The sequence below is a fragment of the Bos indicus genome, chromosome X, assembly GCF_029378745.1.
Source record: "Bos indicus isolate NIAB-ARS_2022 breed Sahiwal x Tharparkar chromosome X, NIAB-ARS_B.indTharparkar_mat_pri_1.0, whole genome shotgun sequence".
Classification (NCBI taxonomy): Eukaryota; Metazoa; Chordata; class Mammalia; order Artiodactyla; family Bovidae; genus Bos; species Bos indicus.
Window position 1 is genome coordinate 131,203,611 of NC_091789.1, and position 17,471 is coordinate 131,221,081.

The 17,471-nt window shown below is 40.9% G+C and overlaps 1 protein-coding gene across 8 annotated transcripts in view; it reads right to left on the bottom strand.

Annotated features, from left to right (window-relative positions):
* The window catches only part of PHEX (phosphate regulating endopeptidase X-linked), a 245,020-nt gene that overhangs the window by 167,654 nt on the left and 59,895 nt on the right, over nucleotides 1-17,471 (bottom strand). For all 8 annotated transcript variants that reach the window (XR_011565209.1, XR_011565208.1, XR_011565207.1 and 5 more), the window contains 4 exons: nucleotides 15,185-15,268; nucleotides 13,841-13,986; nucleotides 5,612-5,705; nucleotides 3,283-3,411 (listed from right to left, as the gene is read on the bottom strand). Coding sequence is in view for 1 of the 8 variants with exons in the window: in XM_070783865.1 (XP_070639966.1) it covers nucleotides 3,283-3,411; nucleotides 5,612-5,705; nucleotides 13,841-13,986; nucleotides 15,185-15,268 (453 nt within the window). In the remaining 7 variants the exon portion in view is untranslated. The remainder of the gene's footprint in view (nucleotides 1-3,282; nucleotides 3,412-5,611; nucleotides 5,706-13,840; nucleotides 13,987-15,184; nucleotides 15,269-17,471) is intronic.

The following is a 17,471-nucleotide window of genomic DNA, read 5'->3' on the forward strand; positions in this document are numbered from 1 at the left end:
ATTGTGTTGGTTCTATCCTTCAGAACGTATTCAGAATACCATGCCTTCTCACAACTTCCACTGCTACCACCTGGTCCAAGCCACCATCACCTCTGGCCTGGTCCCTCCGACAGTCTCCTAATTGGTCTCCCTGCTTCTATTCTTGACCTGCTACAATCTCTTCACAGCACAGCGGCCAGAGTAAGCCTTTCAACATAAGTCAAGTCACATCAGGCCTCTGCAAAAAGCGTGCAATAGCTCCCCACTCCACTCAGCATCAAAGCCAACACTCTTACAATGTCCTACAAGTCTTCTAAAATGCCAGCCCTGCTATTGCTCTGACCTCAGCATCTGCTTCTCTCACCCCCACTCGCCCTGCTCCAGCCACAGGGACCTCCCTGCTCTTCCTGGAGCACTCCAGGCACATCCCTGCCTCAGGGATTTTGCACTAGCTGTTCCATCTGCTTAGAATACTCTTCCTCCAGATAACTGCCGTATCTGATTCTCTCACCTCCTTCAAATCTTTACCAAATGTCATCTTCACAGTGAGGCTTTCTTTGACCATCTCATTTAATCCTACAACCCTCCCCACACACTCACATCTTCCAGCACTCCTGATTTATCCTTACCCTGATCTCATTCTTTTCTTTTCCAGAGTCTTTATCATAATGTATACAACTGTATTAATTTTTTTTTTGTCATCTCAGTGAGGTCAGGGATCTTTGTTCTCTGCTGCCTCAAAAAGTGCCTATAACAGTGTCTGTTATATAACAGACATTCAACAAATATTTGTTCAGTAAATGAGCGAAATTAAACCTCAGCCTCTATTAGTGGATTCATCTGGCTGGGTCATTAATGCTACTACAACAAATAGGCACAGATCATGGGTACATGGAAGTTGATTACAATATTCTTTCCATATATGTTTAGAAATTTACAAAATAAAAAGATTTCTTTTTAAGCTTATGAAAAAAAACCTGACAGTGTTTTCTGTGAAACAAATATCACATCTCTTTAGTTTTTAGAGGATAGCGAAAGCAAAGGCGGGGTGGGGGTGGGGGGGAGTCCCTGTATTGTATTTCTATTTCTAAGCCACTTAGTAGTTGCTTCGGAGAAGGCAATGGCACCCCACCCCAGTACTCTTGCCTGGAAAATCCCATGGACAGAGGAGCCTGGTGGGCTGCAGTCCATGGGGTCGCTAAGAGTCGGACATGACTGAGCGACTTCACTTTCACTTATCATTTTCATGCATTGGAGAAGGAAACGGCAACCCACCCCAGTGTTCTTGCCTGGAGAATCCCAGGGACGGGGGAGCCTGGTGGGCTGCCATCTATGGGGTCGCACAGAGTCGGACACGACTGAAGCGACTTAGCAGCAGCAGCAGTAGTTGCTAAACATGAGAGAGTGTGAAGAAAAGAGAGCCCTCTTACACTGTTGGTGGGAATGGAAAAAAATAGTACAGCCACTATGGAAAACATTAGGGAGGTTTCTCAAAAAACTAAAATAGAACTATCATATGATCCAGCAATCCTATTCCTGGGCATTTATCCAAAGAAAACTCTAATTCAAAAAAAAACCACAAGCATCCCATTGTTCACAGCAGCGCTATTTACAATAGCCAAGAACGGAAGCCCAACCTTAGTGTCCATCAACAGATGAATGGATAAAGAAGGTGCAATATATATACATATTACACACACACACACACAAACACAAGCACACACAATGGAACATTACTCAAGCATAAAAAAGAATGAAATAATTCCATTTGCAGCAACATGGACAGACCTAGAGATTATCATACTAAGTGAAGTAAGTCAGACAGAGAAAAAAAAATACCATACAATATCACTTAAATGTGGAATCTTAAAAAAAAATGAACTTATTTATAAAACAGAAATAGACTCACAGACATAGAAAACAAACTTATATTTACCAAAGGGGGAAGAGGGGAGGTATAAATGAGAAGTTTGGGATTAACAAATGCATACTACTATATATATAAAATAGATAAACAACAAGGTCTTACTATATAGCACAGGGAATTATACTCAGTATCTTATAATAACATATGATGGAAAAGAATCTGAAAAAGAATAGATATATATGTATGTATAACAATCACATGGCTGTATATCTGAAACTAACACAACTTTGTAAAGCAACTATTACTTCAATAAAAATTGTTTGTTTGGGCGGGGCGTTGGGGAGGGATGTTCAAGTGGGAGAGGACATGGGTAAACCTATGGCTGATTCATGTTGATGTTTGGTAGAAACCAATGCAATACTGTAAAGCAATTATCCTTCAATTAAAAACAAATAAATTTTTTAAAATTGTTTCTTTTCAACCCAATCAAACAATAGGCAGAAGACCTAAATATACATTTCTCCACAGATGGCCAATAGACACATGAAAAGATGCTTGACATTGCTAATTGTTACATTATAGTATATATATAACTATTACAAACATAACTAAGTCATTTTGCTGTAAACCAGAAACTAACACAACACTGTAAATCAACTATACTTCAATTTTTTAAGTTGTTTATTTTGAAGAAAATACCTAAGTATAACTGGCAAAAAAGGAAAGTTGTTAAATATATTACAAATCATTTCATCACTGGGTCTCCAGCTTCCTAATCTTTAAAACAAAGAAATTTGTCTGGAATATCTTTATCTTTTGTAATTACAATGGTTCAAATATCTAATCCCAAAATTATCCAGGCCCTCTTTTTCCTAAGCATTGACTGAACACATTTAATTTCTACAGGAGAAATTCTGACTCTATATGGCATGATTTCATGCTGTTTTCTCATTTCTAAATTTTCATGATGGCATTGAAACATGTATAATACCACATAAGAAACGAATCACCAGTCCAGGCTCAATGCAGGATACAGGAAGCTTGGGGCTGGTGCACTGGGATGACCCAGAGGGATGGTATGGGGAGGGAGGTGGGAGGGGGTTCAGGATTGGGAACACGTGAAGACGGGTACACCCGTGGCAGATTCATGTTGATGTATGGCAAAACCAATACAATATTGTAAAGTAATTAGCCTCTAATTAAAATAAATAAATTTAAATTTAAAAAAATAAATAAATTTTCATGATAACATTCTACATTTGAGTTTGAATTAATATGGTACTGCAAGAATTCCTCTTTGAAGCAAAACTGTTATCTAGATTCATCACTTTAAGAGCTAGAAGGCTGATACTGGCCTGCTGACCATATTATCTATCTCGGATCTGTTTAACTGCCACTGTTTTCATCAGCCAGGGGCGCTGGGGGGCAGCACTTACCATTTCCTTCTTGTCTTCCTGGAAGTGTACATTCACAAACATTTTTCCAACGACATAAGGGAGAGTACTTTCAATGAAGTTCACACATTTGTCCCACTGAGGCAACAAAGTTGTGGTCCCCTGGATTACCTGTGGGAGATAATCGAACCAGACTGAGCTTCACTTGGATAAAACCAATGGCTGAAAAAATGTTCCAAGAACCTGAAGGACACAGTCTACAAAACACTGCATCCCGCAACCCATATACATGTGTCAGATAGTAAACCAAAGGTAAAATTGAATGAAGAAAAATATTCTGCTTGTCTCATTATATATAAAACCAAGAGAAAATATTTTAAGAGAGGATGATAATGTATCCCTCCTTTCCTTCCAGTTTTCCCACTGAACAAAGGATGTAGACAATAGCATAGTTTTTCTGCAGTTGGCAGGGACATGAAAGGATACTGTCCAAGTGTCCAGATGGTAGTTAATACCTTCTGAGAACTAAACTTCTACCAAGAAAGGTTTAAAATCAATGGGTGATCAAAGTCCCCCCACTCCCAGCAAAGGCTTCCTTGCTCTGGAAAGTACACTCACATGACAGACCAGGAAAATATGCCCACCATGAACAACCCAGGAGGTATATTTACATTGTGTCATAACAGAACACACTGGTAACCAAGTAAAAAATAGATGTGTTTTTCTCATCTGTCCCAATTAAACCATTATAAGAAAATATTTACAAACAAGTAAGGAAGGTCCAAAGCAGGACTTGGAAGGCTCAAAAGCTTACTGTTCAGGGTTGAAGACAAAGAAATTAATATCATTTAAGTTGCCCCTGTGGGTTGGGAGTTTGGAGCGCTCAAAATGCAAAGTAAAGGTAGACAGCAAGGGGAGGCTCTGAGAATGGTGGCTGGAGGCATCCGGTGAATGATATTAGACCCCGCTTGTAGGTACAGAGCAAATGTGATTAACACTGAAGTTTATCTATTCTTCCTCTACTTTCTGATAACATAACCACTCTCTGAGGAGAGTACGGAATGAATCTATTTTAAAAACTTCTAGATAAAGAGATCCTATAACTTTCTTTGGCAATTCAGTATTATATTTAGCACTTTATGCTTAAGAAACATCCCTTCATACCTAACCTCAAATTTTCACACACTACTTCTTACACCTCTCTCTCTTATTTTCTTCACAGTGGGAGTGGAAAGCAGCTGGGTACCATCTTTTATGGGATCCACAGAAGTTAAAAATACACACAGACACATATATATAATCTACTAGTTTTACAGGTTAACCCTTTGATATGACCTCAATATATATAGTTGTTTTATGATGTTTTCTATCAAGTTCAGTACCCTAGTGACTTCAAGGGCCAAAATGTATCCAAAATAATTGTGCTACTACTCAAGAGCAATGACCCACTAGGAACTTCTCTAGCTGCCATTTTCCCTAATAATTAAAATGTCTATTAAATGAAATTAGAGCTTACAAAATTTTCCATTACTTAACTACAAATTAAGAGAAAATTAACTTAAAATATTTGTTAAGGTCCCCAAATTCTTAAAATGTTAAAAAAAAAAAAAAAAAGAGCCACAAAACCCTTAAGTCTGTATTGGTAAGAGAATCACTCAGACAAAAGCCTCTGAAACTAAGAGTGACACTTATGTAAGCTAAAGAGGAGAACAAGTGTGGGAGAGGAGCAGAGATCACAGGGCTAGATGAGGAGGGGGAAAAGAAAAGTGTTTTAGGCAGTTGAGCCACATCTCAGAGGAGACTAAATTTAGGCCTCGTTGGCCTAGTAGAATTAGGATAAATTAGATTGAATTAAGAAGACCAACACTAATGAAAAAGAAAAAAAAGGCAAAAAAAGACTGAAGATCAAGCTAGAGACAAAACACTACCCCTAAATTAAAGATGAAACTTTACCATCTAATACATATAGCATGCATATTCTGAATATTCAGAATACTGAAAACTAAAGATAGCTACAAATATATCACTAAGAAATATTAAAATTATAATTATAGTGACCCACTTAAAAACACTGGGGGAAAGGGGAATAAATTGGTAAGAAGGGGAGGGTGAAAACGTGATGGTCTCAAGTATTGCCCTAAATATCTTTATATACCTTCATCAAAGAAGAGCTTGAATATACTTTACTGTATATAAGGTTTACCTCAATAAAAAGAAATAAAGCCAAAAAAAAAAAAAAGTAGAACTTGAGCTGTAAAACTCCCTCTGCCCAATACCTAAAGATGATTTTTATTGGATTAGTTAATATACAGACTGTTCTGGCATGTAAAGTTATCCAGTGATATAACACTGCAATCTTCTTAAAACTTACCCGTGAGAACTCCAGCCACCTATACTGAAAGCGCCTGCTTAAGTTTGGAATTCTGGAATAAACCATCCTCCACACCAAATAGTTGGCAATGGTCCTGTTAACAGAAAGAGAACACATTTATTGTACTAAGCTTGATATCTGATGCTCTGCAGAACACCTTGGGAAAATCTGTTGGCAAAGCTCCATGGAGGGACCTTTTGCTCATACAAAACTGCAGAACTTTCACTTGAGAAATGACATCAGATGATACAATGTCAATAAGCTCAACCAAAAATGGCTTGCTTTTCACCACCTAATGCAGACAGATGATACAAAAATTCCAGCCCCAGGTCTCAGCATGAACATTTTGCTTTCCCACTCACAACATGGAGTCCACTGTTATCCATGCTTTCATGCCTAGAAATTGTTGATACCTTCCAATTATTAGGTGACTTGACAAAATGCAGATGGATTCTTACCTTTTGGAAACAAAATGCAATATACCAGCTAATGCCAGTTACCTAGATATGCACCCTTGTTCGATACCTACTAGATGTGGGAGTTTGGGCAAGTCACTTAAGTTCATTGATTTCATCTTTCTTCATCATATAATGAGGATGACCTCTACCTTACAGGGTTATTGTGAAGTTAAAATAACTAACAAAATGTTTGACAGAGTAAATTTCAGGTTTTCTTATTGTTGTTCACTTCCAAACACATAAACAACCCCATACACTCATAATATCCACAACACATATTTTTAAAAATCCATTACATTTTCTTGATTTCTTCCTTTTTCTATAAGCAAAAGGCACCTTGACCTCAAAAGTATGTGTGATCTGAGTTAATTTCCAACTCAATAGTGATGATGAATTTTTAATGACCCATCCCCTCCCAGCTGTGCCATTACCATGGCGACTAATAACACACATTCTTGAGATGGCTCTTGGGGTCAGCCAGCCATGTGAGAGCAGTGTGACACGATGATGGTAACTGGCCAATCAAGAATAACCCACACTCTCATTTGCATGGCATCCTAACTCAGTGGACATTCACTCTTAGCAACTAAATCTATTTCAGTGTATACACCCAACATATGTATAGCTATTTTAATTTATATAGAGATATACTAATGGGCTAACATATCAGGAATGTCTTTAGCAAATTTAGAAATAGAAATTTTGAAAGATAAAATGAAATAAAGATGTTTTCCAAAGTCCTTAATTAATCCTTCAAACACTTTTAGTTAATTCTTCAATACACATTATCCATATAGGATTAGGTTAATACAACAACAGTCAATGTAAATCAGCATCCCATATAGTCATCTTGACTATTTCAAAATATTGCAACCATATCCTTCCCAGATCTGGTTAGAACACCACTGTTTTTATCTTGTCATCTGGCCAACCAAGATGGCATAACTAGAGTGGGAGAAGGGCCACTTCTGACATTTTCTTCCCATTCACTTTGTGCTTATACTATTAATAATAGTTTCAACTCCTGTTTCTCTACAAGAATTTTTTCAATCATTTGCTCATTTTGTGAGGATTGAACCAATAGTAAAATTCATAAATATATAGGTATATGTAAGTGACTTGAGATTATTTTCAATATATGGAATAAAAACTAATCAGTGAAGGTAACACTGCCCACTCTCATATATAGTATATAGATCAAATGAAGGGTTCATGGCTATCTATACAGCAAAACTAATAGAGCCTAGCTATTCTTTCAGTAGAAAGAATGATACATAGAGGTTCTAAAATTTTCTTCTTGGGGTTCCCTGGTGGCTCAGTGGTAAAGCATCTGCCTGCCAATGCATGAGACACAGGTTTGATCCCTGATCTGGGAAGATCTCACATGCCGTGGGGCAACCACGCCTGTGCACCACAAGTATTGAGCCTATGCTCTAGAGCCCAGGAGCCACAACTACTGAGCCTGTGGGCCGCAGCGACTGATGCCCGTGTGCCCTAGAGACTATGCTCCATAATAAGAGAGAAAAGAAAAGCCTGTGTACCACAGCTAAAGAGTAGCCTTCACTTGCTGCAACTAGAGAAAAGCCTGTGCAGCCATGAAGATCCAGCAGAACCAAATAAATAAACTTTTTTCTAACAATTTAAAAAATATTTCTTCTCAGACCCCGTGGATTTTGTTTAAGTATGCACACTTCCCCTCAGAGACCACCACTCTCATCAGCAAAGTCTAGCCCTTGTCTTTGCTCTTCTGAGGCACTATAATAAGCATGTAGTTTCAGGTCATTTCTTTGAATCTTTTGAGTTCACATCCCCAATCCTGAGCAAGACAAGTGCTCACTGAGCACATATTGTTGGCCAAGTATCCTCCCAGATGCCACGAGGAATGCAAATAAATAGGAATTCACACCTACATTCAGAGAACATAAAAGTCTAGCTGGGGGATATGGGACTTCAGATTTCAGCTTGTTCATAGAAATGGGTTTTTCCATTGAATGGGATACATGGTAAGTACACAAGGGATCCTTCCCTCATTCGCTCATTCAGCACCTCCTGAACACCTGATACATACAAATAGTTCTAGGTGCTGGCAGACGGAAAGGTGAGGAAGCTATAGTCCCTGATCTCCCGGAGCTTTCAGCTGAGCAGGGGAAACAGGCAAGCACATAGCAATGATGTGACAGACCCTAGCACCCACAACTGCATGCCAGAGAGTTGGCTGGAAGAGTGCCTGCCTCAAACTGAGGGATGAGAGTAGGAGTCAGGAGAGGGATGGGCCCTGGACCATGAAGGCTTCAGGGTGTGGAGTGGGAATATAAACTCTGGAGCAAGAATTTAGCCTCTCTGAAGCTAAATAATGAAGGAATAGCTTGTGTGTGAGCGGGGATGGTGAGGAAGTTCATCACTCACAGAGCTGGGCAGAAAGGCCAGCTACAGCCGGGAAGATGCAGGCAGCAACTAGGGTCCAATATCTAGAATGTTAAAGGGGCAGAGACCAACCCTAATGCAAGGTCTGTAGGCTCTTCAACCTTAAAACACTGCTTCCAGGGTGTGAGAGCTGTGCTGGATCCCTACGTACAGATTCAAAGGAGATCCATGGCCAGCAGATATGCTTACATGAATTCAAAAGCTATTCCCTCAAGGTGGTTGTGATGCACCAGATTAACTGGGGAATGATGGTGTTAGGATGGGGCCTGATGGTGGCAGTAAAAGACACAGCATGATGCAACTATGTTGGGGTCTTAGATTTTTTTGCCTTTCCAGCTCCCTTGAAATCACACTGCTAAGGCATCTCGTATTACCTCTAACTCCCACAGCACCGCTACAGGAGAGATGTCCTCGTATGCATTTTACATGACAGGAAACTTGAGGCCTAGAACCATTAAGTAACGCCTCAGGATCACATACTCAGTCGGTCCCCAACTTACAATCACCAGATGCCCAGGCCACTCCAGACCAATTCAATCAGTGTCTCTAGGATGAGACCCAGCACAAATATTATTTTTAAATCGCCCCAGCTAAGTCCAGGGTGTAACCAAGTTGGAGAACAGGTGTAATAAGCATGTAGTTTCAGGTCATTCCTTTGGATCTTTTGAGTTCACATCCCTAATCCTGAGCAAGACACCAAGAGCTCACTGTTGGCCAAGTATCCTCCCAGATGCCACGAGGAATGCAAAGAAGGCTAGACAAGCCTAAGATATGTCTGACTCGAAAGCCTCTGCTTTTCCCCATGCCACACATGGACAGATTAACCCCTCTTGTTCCACCAAGATTTCCTGGCCAGTCAAAACCCTCCAACAAAGGCACTTTCCAAAAATCTGTGGGTATGAAGAAAGAACAGTGTGTGAGGGCTCCACAGGCAAGGCATTATAAGACCACAGCACAGGACCTCTGACAGGTAGAAGCCAGAAGCAGGGAAGCTCGCACAGGGAGACAATGGCACTGATGAGCTGCTCCATCATTATAAATAAACTGACAGAACAGTGGGGAGCACAGCTCTGGAGTGCTAATATTACACGCCAGGAACAGATCTGACCGGAATGACTGAATGACTGCCACTTAATGCTCAAAAAACCAAACAAAAAGAAGATTCAGCAATAGTCCTTAAAAATAACACATCTTTCTCTTTTCAAAAAGCATTTTCAGCAGTATGGTAATTTCCCCCAAATGGCAATCAATAAAGTAGAGGAAAACAGAGGCTCAAGAGAGAGAGAATCCACCACAAAGCAACGTGAAATCATTTCCCAAAGCCTCTGATGAGGGAGATTTTTTTTTAAGAAGATTTTTCTGACACTTGTTGTCAATTAGTGACAGCTTATATTTGTACTGTATTGCATTTAAGAGATCATAAAAAAAAAAAAAGATCATAAAGATCTTCTCTGAGCCTCATGACAATGCTATGGGGTGGTTATTATTATTATTCCAATTTTCAAATAAATAAAACAAAGATCCAAGGTCAAAGTACTTCTAAGCATGTGTCAAATCTAGGACTAACATTTGGATCTTCAGATTCCATGGCTTGCATTTGCTTCTCTGAGCCAAACCACCTGAGGTAAGCCAAACAGGTACCTCTCAAAGGTTCTCAAAGCTGAAGAGATCTTCCTAAACCCTAGAGGCTGCCCAGAGCTATGCAGCATCAGCATCACCTGAGAATTCCTTGGCCTCCCCCAAGATCTACTAAACCAGAAATTGTTGCCACTTTTTTCTTTCTCTCTCTCTTTTTGGCCATGCTGCACAGCATGTGGAACCTTAGTCCCCTGACCCGGGATCATGCCCACGCCTTCTGCAGTGGAAGAGCAGAGTCTTAACCACTGGACTGCTAGGAAGGTCCAGAAACCCCTCAAAGGCAACATCCAGGTTAATGTTAGTCCCATCACCCAACATGCTCAACATTGAGGACACCCTCCTTTTCCACTATCCCCTACCTGAAAAACTCCTCCTTATCCTTTGGAGTCCTGCTTCTGTGTCACCTCCCAGATAGTGGTCATGGGGCCATCTGGTTAACTTCTAGAAATTTTTAGGAAGAATCTTCCATGTGAGAAGTACCATACTAGGCCATGATGTTATAAAAACAATTACAGGAGTGTCCACCATCAAATGTTCACTGTTTCATGGGGGTGAGGGAGAGGAGCAAACCAAAAAATTAGATAATTTCTTTGATATTTCGGTCTTGGGCACAAAGCTAGACTCTATTTCTCATCTTCTCTTGCAGTTAAATTGGTCATGTGACTGAGTTCTGGTCAACGGAATGGACACATATCACTTCAAGGCCTTCCCATAAAACTTCCTATGCAATCCTCTACTCTCTTTCCCCATCCATCAGCTGAATGGAGAAGATTCCAAAAGGCCAGATGAAGGCAGAACCACAAGATGGAAGGAGTCTAAGTTCCTGAGTCCCTGCTTGGAGGAAAGCTGCCTTACAGGGACAGCCATGCTGGACATTCCAGGAGCATAGGGTACAATCGTCATGGTACAAACCAGTAAGTGTAGGGGTGCTTATTACAGTGACTGGTATGTCCTGACTAATAAAGTAACTATGGGAACCCGAGGGCACATTTCCTTGACCACTCTTGTGCTACAACCCAAGGAGAGGATCTGCTTGGAGCTTTCCTCCAAGCAAATGATTAGCAGTCTAAAAAACTTACTGTGGGGACTTCCCTGGTGGTTCAGTGGATAAGAATCCACCTCCCAATGCAGGGGACAAGGGGACATGGGTTCAATCCCTGGTTTGGGAAAATCCCACAGGCTGTGGAACAACTAAGCCCATGTGCCACAACCACTAAAGCCTGTGCACTCTGGAGCCAGTTCTCCACAGCAAGAGAAGCCAGTGCAACGAGAAGCTCGCACAATGCAATGAAGAGTAGCCCCTGCTTGCTGCAAATAAACCCCATCCAAAACAACGAAGAACCTAATGCAGTCAAAAATAAATAAATAATAGATAAATAAAGGAGTTTAAAAATAAATAAAAGTGGTCTTTAAAAAAACTTACTGTGCTCCGCAAATAACGTGTTATCAAAATTTTCAAGAAGCATACAGTGTTTTGAAATCCCAACATACACACAATACAAGTTGTTTCTGATGAATCAGTTGCTAAAGAGTAAACTATGTGACAGAGAGTTGGAAGGTTCAAAATATCTGCAGATCATCTTATGTTACGGACATAATGTCTGCAGTTAGTTTTTCTATTTACATTTCTTCCACTGTAGTTCACTATGCTTACATCTAAGTTATCATTTTAATAAGAACCAGATTAAAATCTCCCTTCAGTCATGGTCTTTCTTGGCCCTTTTTGTCATGACAGATCCTGCGGTTCTAAAGTGTAATCACCACCACAGAGATTATCTAATACAGTAAACCAAGGCCCAGTCTATTACTCCCTGGTTGTCAATTAGGCTTTTGTGGAAATAAAATTAGTACAGTTTCAAAAATTACCTACTAATTTACAACTGAAGATAACACAGACACTGGAAGAAACCAACTCACTAAGTTCTGGAGAATGTGTACATAGCATGGAAACTCCATCTTTCAACAGAAATTACCACCACAATTTAAGAAGTGTTGAGTAACTCAGTGGCATAGGAGTACAAAATCATTGGGGTCATATTTTACAAAATTTCAGAGCTAGGAAGTACACATGAAAAAGTTTCTAAAGCAGTGAATCCCCCCAAAAAAACTAATCATAAGATTCCTGGGGTGCTGGTTAAAATACAGATGTCTAGGCCTCGCTCCAGATCTATAGAGGAGGACTGCTGGAATCTGCATTTTTACCAGAGGCCCAAGGTGATGCTGTTGGCATTACCGATCCACAGATCACACTTGGAATATCAAGGTTTCACCCCACACAGAATCTGAAATGAATTTATTATTTCTACTCTCCCTTTTCTGTATGCTTTCTTCAATGAACAACACATTGTTTTTATTTTAAGAAAATAGCATCTTAAAAAGAAGAGTTCTTCAAAAGTGTCTAAATGTTTTCATAGGTGGGGATGGATGCTAAATTTTATTCCCAAGACTTCTCCAGGTGCCTCTTTTTTTTCACATAATTCCTGGCAACATAACCTTGTCTAAGTCCAAATAAGTAAGTATGATTTGGGGGACTTCCCTGGTGGTCCAGTGGCTAAAACGCCATGCTCTGAATGCTGGGGGTCTGGGTTTGATCTCTGGTCAGGAAACTAGATCCCACATGCTGCAACTAAGACCTGACACAGTCAAACAAATATTTTTATAAAAGAAAATATGATTTTTAATCATGGTCCAGCAATTAGCCTATTAAACTGTGATTGTGAACTATTTGACCTTCCTATGCTTCATTTTCTGTAGTCAAATCTGAATGGCTTCATGAGGATGAAAAATTCTCTTTCCTGATCTAAAATATGACACAAAAGAAACTATCTATGAAATAAAAAATAGAATCATGGACATAGAGAACAGACTAATGGTTGCCAAGGGGGAAGGGGTTGGAGGAGAGATGGAGTCGGAGGCTGCAGTTAGCAGATGTAAGCTTTTACATATGGAATGGAGAAACAACAAGGTCCTACTGCATAGAACAGAGAAGTATAGTTAATATCCTATGATGAACAATAATGAAAAAGAATATTACAAAATGTATAGATAGAACTCAATCACTTTGCTGTACAGCAGCAATTAACATATCAATGTAAATCAACTATATGTCAATTAAAAAGTTATCTTTCCAGAACATTTTTAGAATTCCCTTGCTTTGTAGTGCCAAAGGAACAAAGCAACAAATTCTAAAATATTGTTTAAAAAAAGAAAAACCTGAGAGTTCCTGACATTCTTTCACCAGTCTAATTTTTCTACAGCTTTCTGAGTGGTCTTAAGTCTTTTCAGTATTGGTACTTGGGTTTATTGACACAAAGTGACTTATTGGCTTAAAAGAAGAAGGATGGAAAAAACAGCCAAAGACCAAGAATGAACTAGAGGAAAACAAAGATGTTCATATAGAAATCTCAAAAAATAACATCACTATATAACTAGTTTCCAAAACTAATAAACAATTTAGGCTTTCAGAGGGAATATGCAGAAAGATCAGAAATAAGGGGCAAAAATATTGTATATTTGTTGTCATTGTAGTAAATAAACTACACCAGAGGATGGTCTCAGCTCATTTGTCACAAAAGACACCACAACTTTCCCCAAGACTTTTTTGATATAACTTTCTTTTAAAACAGTTTTCAAAGGACACGAGGGGGAAGACCTTGTAATTTCAAAGGAAAAATAAAAGTCACAGTAAAATGCACAAGAAAGCTCTTACTTCTTCCTCTCAGAGCCTAATATCCTAAACAAATCCTTAAAGTATTGAGGGACTCGGACCACCACGTTCTCTGAGGGGCCAATGTCTTTCAGTTCAGGGTAGAGTCTGACATCGATGACCTTCTTGATGTAGCTCAGCCAGTCAAACTGAGGAGACAAAGACAAAAAAAAACACAGTGAGAGAACCTCTGCTGGGGAACTATCGAGGAGAAAGGCAACCAGAGTCAGTAGAATGTAATCCACGGCTTGTGATCTCAGACCATATAAACATCCAACTGCTCAAATCTAGAAGATAAATGCCTGATCACTGCCACCCAGATCAGACTTGCTGGCTAAAGTATAAGTGGAGCATGTGCCTGTGCCATCTGTGTATGGAGCTCATGTGTGTATGGAGCACCCAGCAGCACATGCGCTCACGTACCTGCACTCTCATCCTCCCATCTCCTCCTCCCACCTTCTCTCCTGCTCTCTCTCTCTCTCTCCATCCCTCTTGCAGTAGCACTCACCTCCCTTCTCCCTGCACTCGGCTCCATTCCGCGCTCATTCACTCTCCTGTCCCCATAGACATAGATGCCCCACGACATTTCTGGTTCTCCCTCTGGCACAGCCTTTCTTACACCGAGAGAAACAAACAACACAGAGTAACACGTGTCTCCCCTTCATAGCATCACTGTCTTAGCATTTTGACCTGGCTACCTGGAAAGTCCTTTCCAGGCTTTACCTTTTCTTTGCTCCCCTGCCTGCCTCCACTAGTGAAATGGAAAGCCAGTCACTCACTTGCCCAGCCTACCCTGTAAGGAGGTATATCCCACATGCCCCAGTTTTACTCAGTAAGAAATAAAGGGATGACACGTGGAAAGGCTTTGGTTTTTCCTGGTAGAAGAGTTAAACATGGCCCATACTGGGGCTTGCCCCTTCTTCCTGCTCTGAGGACAGATGTGACATATGCAGCTATGGCGGCCACCTTACAACCCTGCGTCGTCAAATATGCAGTCAAAAAGCCGACATGCTAAAAAGAGTGGAGTGGAAAGAAAGAACTTGGATCTTTGACAACGTTGTGCAACAGCTAAACCGACACCAACAGCAACCTATGTCTAGACTTTTGTCCATATAAGGAAATAGGCTTTAAGTTTTTAGGCCACTCTTAGAAAAGTTTTCTGTTCCATAGAGCAGACAGCATCCCAATGCATAGACAAGGGATATTTTATGTGATGACTGACAGAGATGGCGATGAGCAAGAAGACCAATGGTAGCTTTTATGAGGTAAAATTTTACACACAGGTGAAACAGAATTGCTTGTCAAATGACCAGTTGAGATACAATTTCCTGGGCTGCTTTCACTAACCTGGGGAATCATAGCACTCAGCTGGGAGATGTTCATTTTGTTGTACATGGCTTCACTGGTTCGGTTTTCATGCGGAATCATTATCTGGTGGAAAGAAACTTTGGTTACTTTTTTCAAACAAACCATTTCTAACAGCATAGCTACTTCCTACATGTGCCAAAACATCTGTATAGTATCATAAACTTTTTCAAGATTTTGGTGTGGTGCCGAACCTGGGAGAAAGGAGGGGGAAAAAAATCACTTTACGCAGGATTAAGAAAATAAAAAGAAACTTTCCTTTCCTGTTCAGTGTGAAACATTGGACTTGGTACAAAAATAACTACTCAAATCCCTCCCTAACCTTTCATGTGGATGGACAAAATCTATCACTGGCTTGGGGTAGATAGCCATGCTAAGATTGGGCGATTTGAGACAAACATCCACTGTCCACCTGTAGCATCCAGGTAACAGCCTCTACAGTTCATAAACTACAGACCACCCCTTCATTCCCACGGGAACATTCTAAGTGCACTAGACTATCTGAACAGCACTGCCACCAGTGATCGTTCTGTCAACAGTTTCATGCCTCACTTCCCTTCTCCTCTCTGGTTTCTCTGGCCCGGAAATTTCCCTGGCCCCACTGCTAAAGGTATGGGTTCAGTTACCACCCAGACACAGTTCCACATCTGCTTCTCCAGCCCTGACCCTTCACACTCCTTCCATTCCCAACACTTGTGCTCCTGGCAATTTTGGCATCATCAAATCGAAGCTTCTAGGCTCTGCCATATCTAATCTGAGAAGAGCAGCAACAATCATCTTCCTCAAGGGCCATCTTAATCACTTCTGCAGACAGGCAGTAGCTCCTCATACCGCTCAACACATCATGATTTTTCCTAAGGCCCTCCATAATCTGATTCCCCTGCATTAAACTCTCCACCTTCCGACTCACACAGGACTCCCCTACCCTTGCACTCCTGTCCACCATCACTACCCCCATGGTTTGAACCATAAGTCGAGACTTTGCTTGTGATTCATTTTCTGTTGCAAGTCTTTCCAATTAAACTCCACTTGGCTCCAATCCCAAGGGCCATGCCATCAACAAGACCTCCCCTTAGGCACATATCTCTCTAGTTGGGATTAGCTGAACGCACACTTCCATGGCTGTGTTTACAAGGATTTCTGGGGGGCTTGGCGAAGTTGTCCTGTCTCCCCAGCTTTAGAAGTCTGCCTGGGATGATATGCTGCACTAATTCTGAAGGTCCCCAGTGACCTGGGATTTAAGAAACAGAGATGAGCATTATCAGCTGGCAAAAAACCCAAGCACCATGGATTTGTCAAGATACAATCACAGAAGGCTGAGTGGCAGACATCTGCCTCCTCTTCCCTTCAGTGCCCTCAGCTTCTCCCTTCTCACCATCCATGGAAAGACTTCCTGTAGCTCACAGGCAACCTCCTGCCTCCATTTCAATCACTGCTTCAGAGAATGTCCGCACTCTTCCTCAGTCCACCCAGACTCATAGGCCCAGGTTGGAGCCCTTTGGCCTTAGAGCTGTTTTCAGCTCTCTGCCAGCTCCTTCCTCCACCCCATGGATTTGTCACTTCATTTAGCCTCTTGACCATTCCCGGTCATGCCTCGGCCCAGCTGTTTTGAGTTCCCTTTTTGGTTCAGATCCCTGGCTCAGGGCAAGGCCTTTCCCGCTGTATTGGAGCTTCAGTCCAAATGAGGTCTCTGGGTCTCCGATTTGCCTGGGAAGGGAATCCAGATGGCCTCTAGACACGGCAGAGAGGCCCAGTCTTTGACTCCAGAACATCTGCAGCAGTCTTTGCCGTCTTCAAAGGTGACACACAGGAAGGAACTGTATGTGCTGTGACTAGGGGGTCTGGAGAAAGACACACACGTACACCACGCCAGCCAAGAGGCCGACTCCTCCAGACCTTATCCATCAGCCTGCTCCCACCTTGCCACCCCACGACACCTCGCCAAACACAAAACCAAACAGCGCTTGGACTCCTAAGCACTTCAAGATTTTTACCAACTTCTATTATAAAAGACTACCAACAAATATACCACCACTTCTTGATAAAAGTATCATTTTTTTTTCACTACAGTGTATCTCCCCAAGAAGATTTCATCATATCTGTTCCATCCAGTCCTGAGGACGTATAAAGATTTCATACTTTGGTTCTTCTAGAAAAGTTATTCTTTGAACAAAGCTAACCATTTAGGATTTCTCATTAGTCTCTCTCAAGTTTGTTCTTAGGTCTTTTTGTCTCCACCATGAGACTGAAATAATTTAAAAGGTGATTT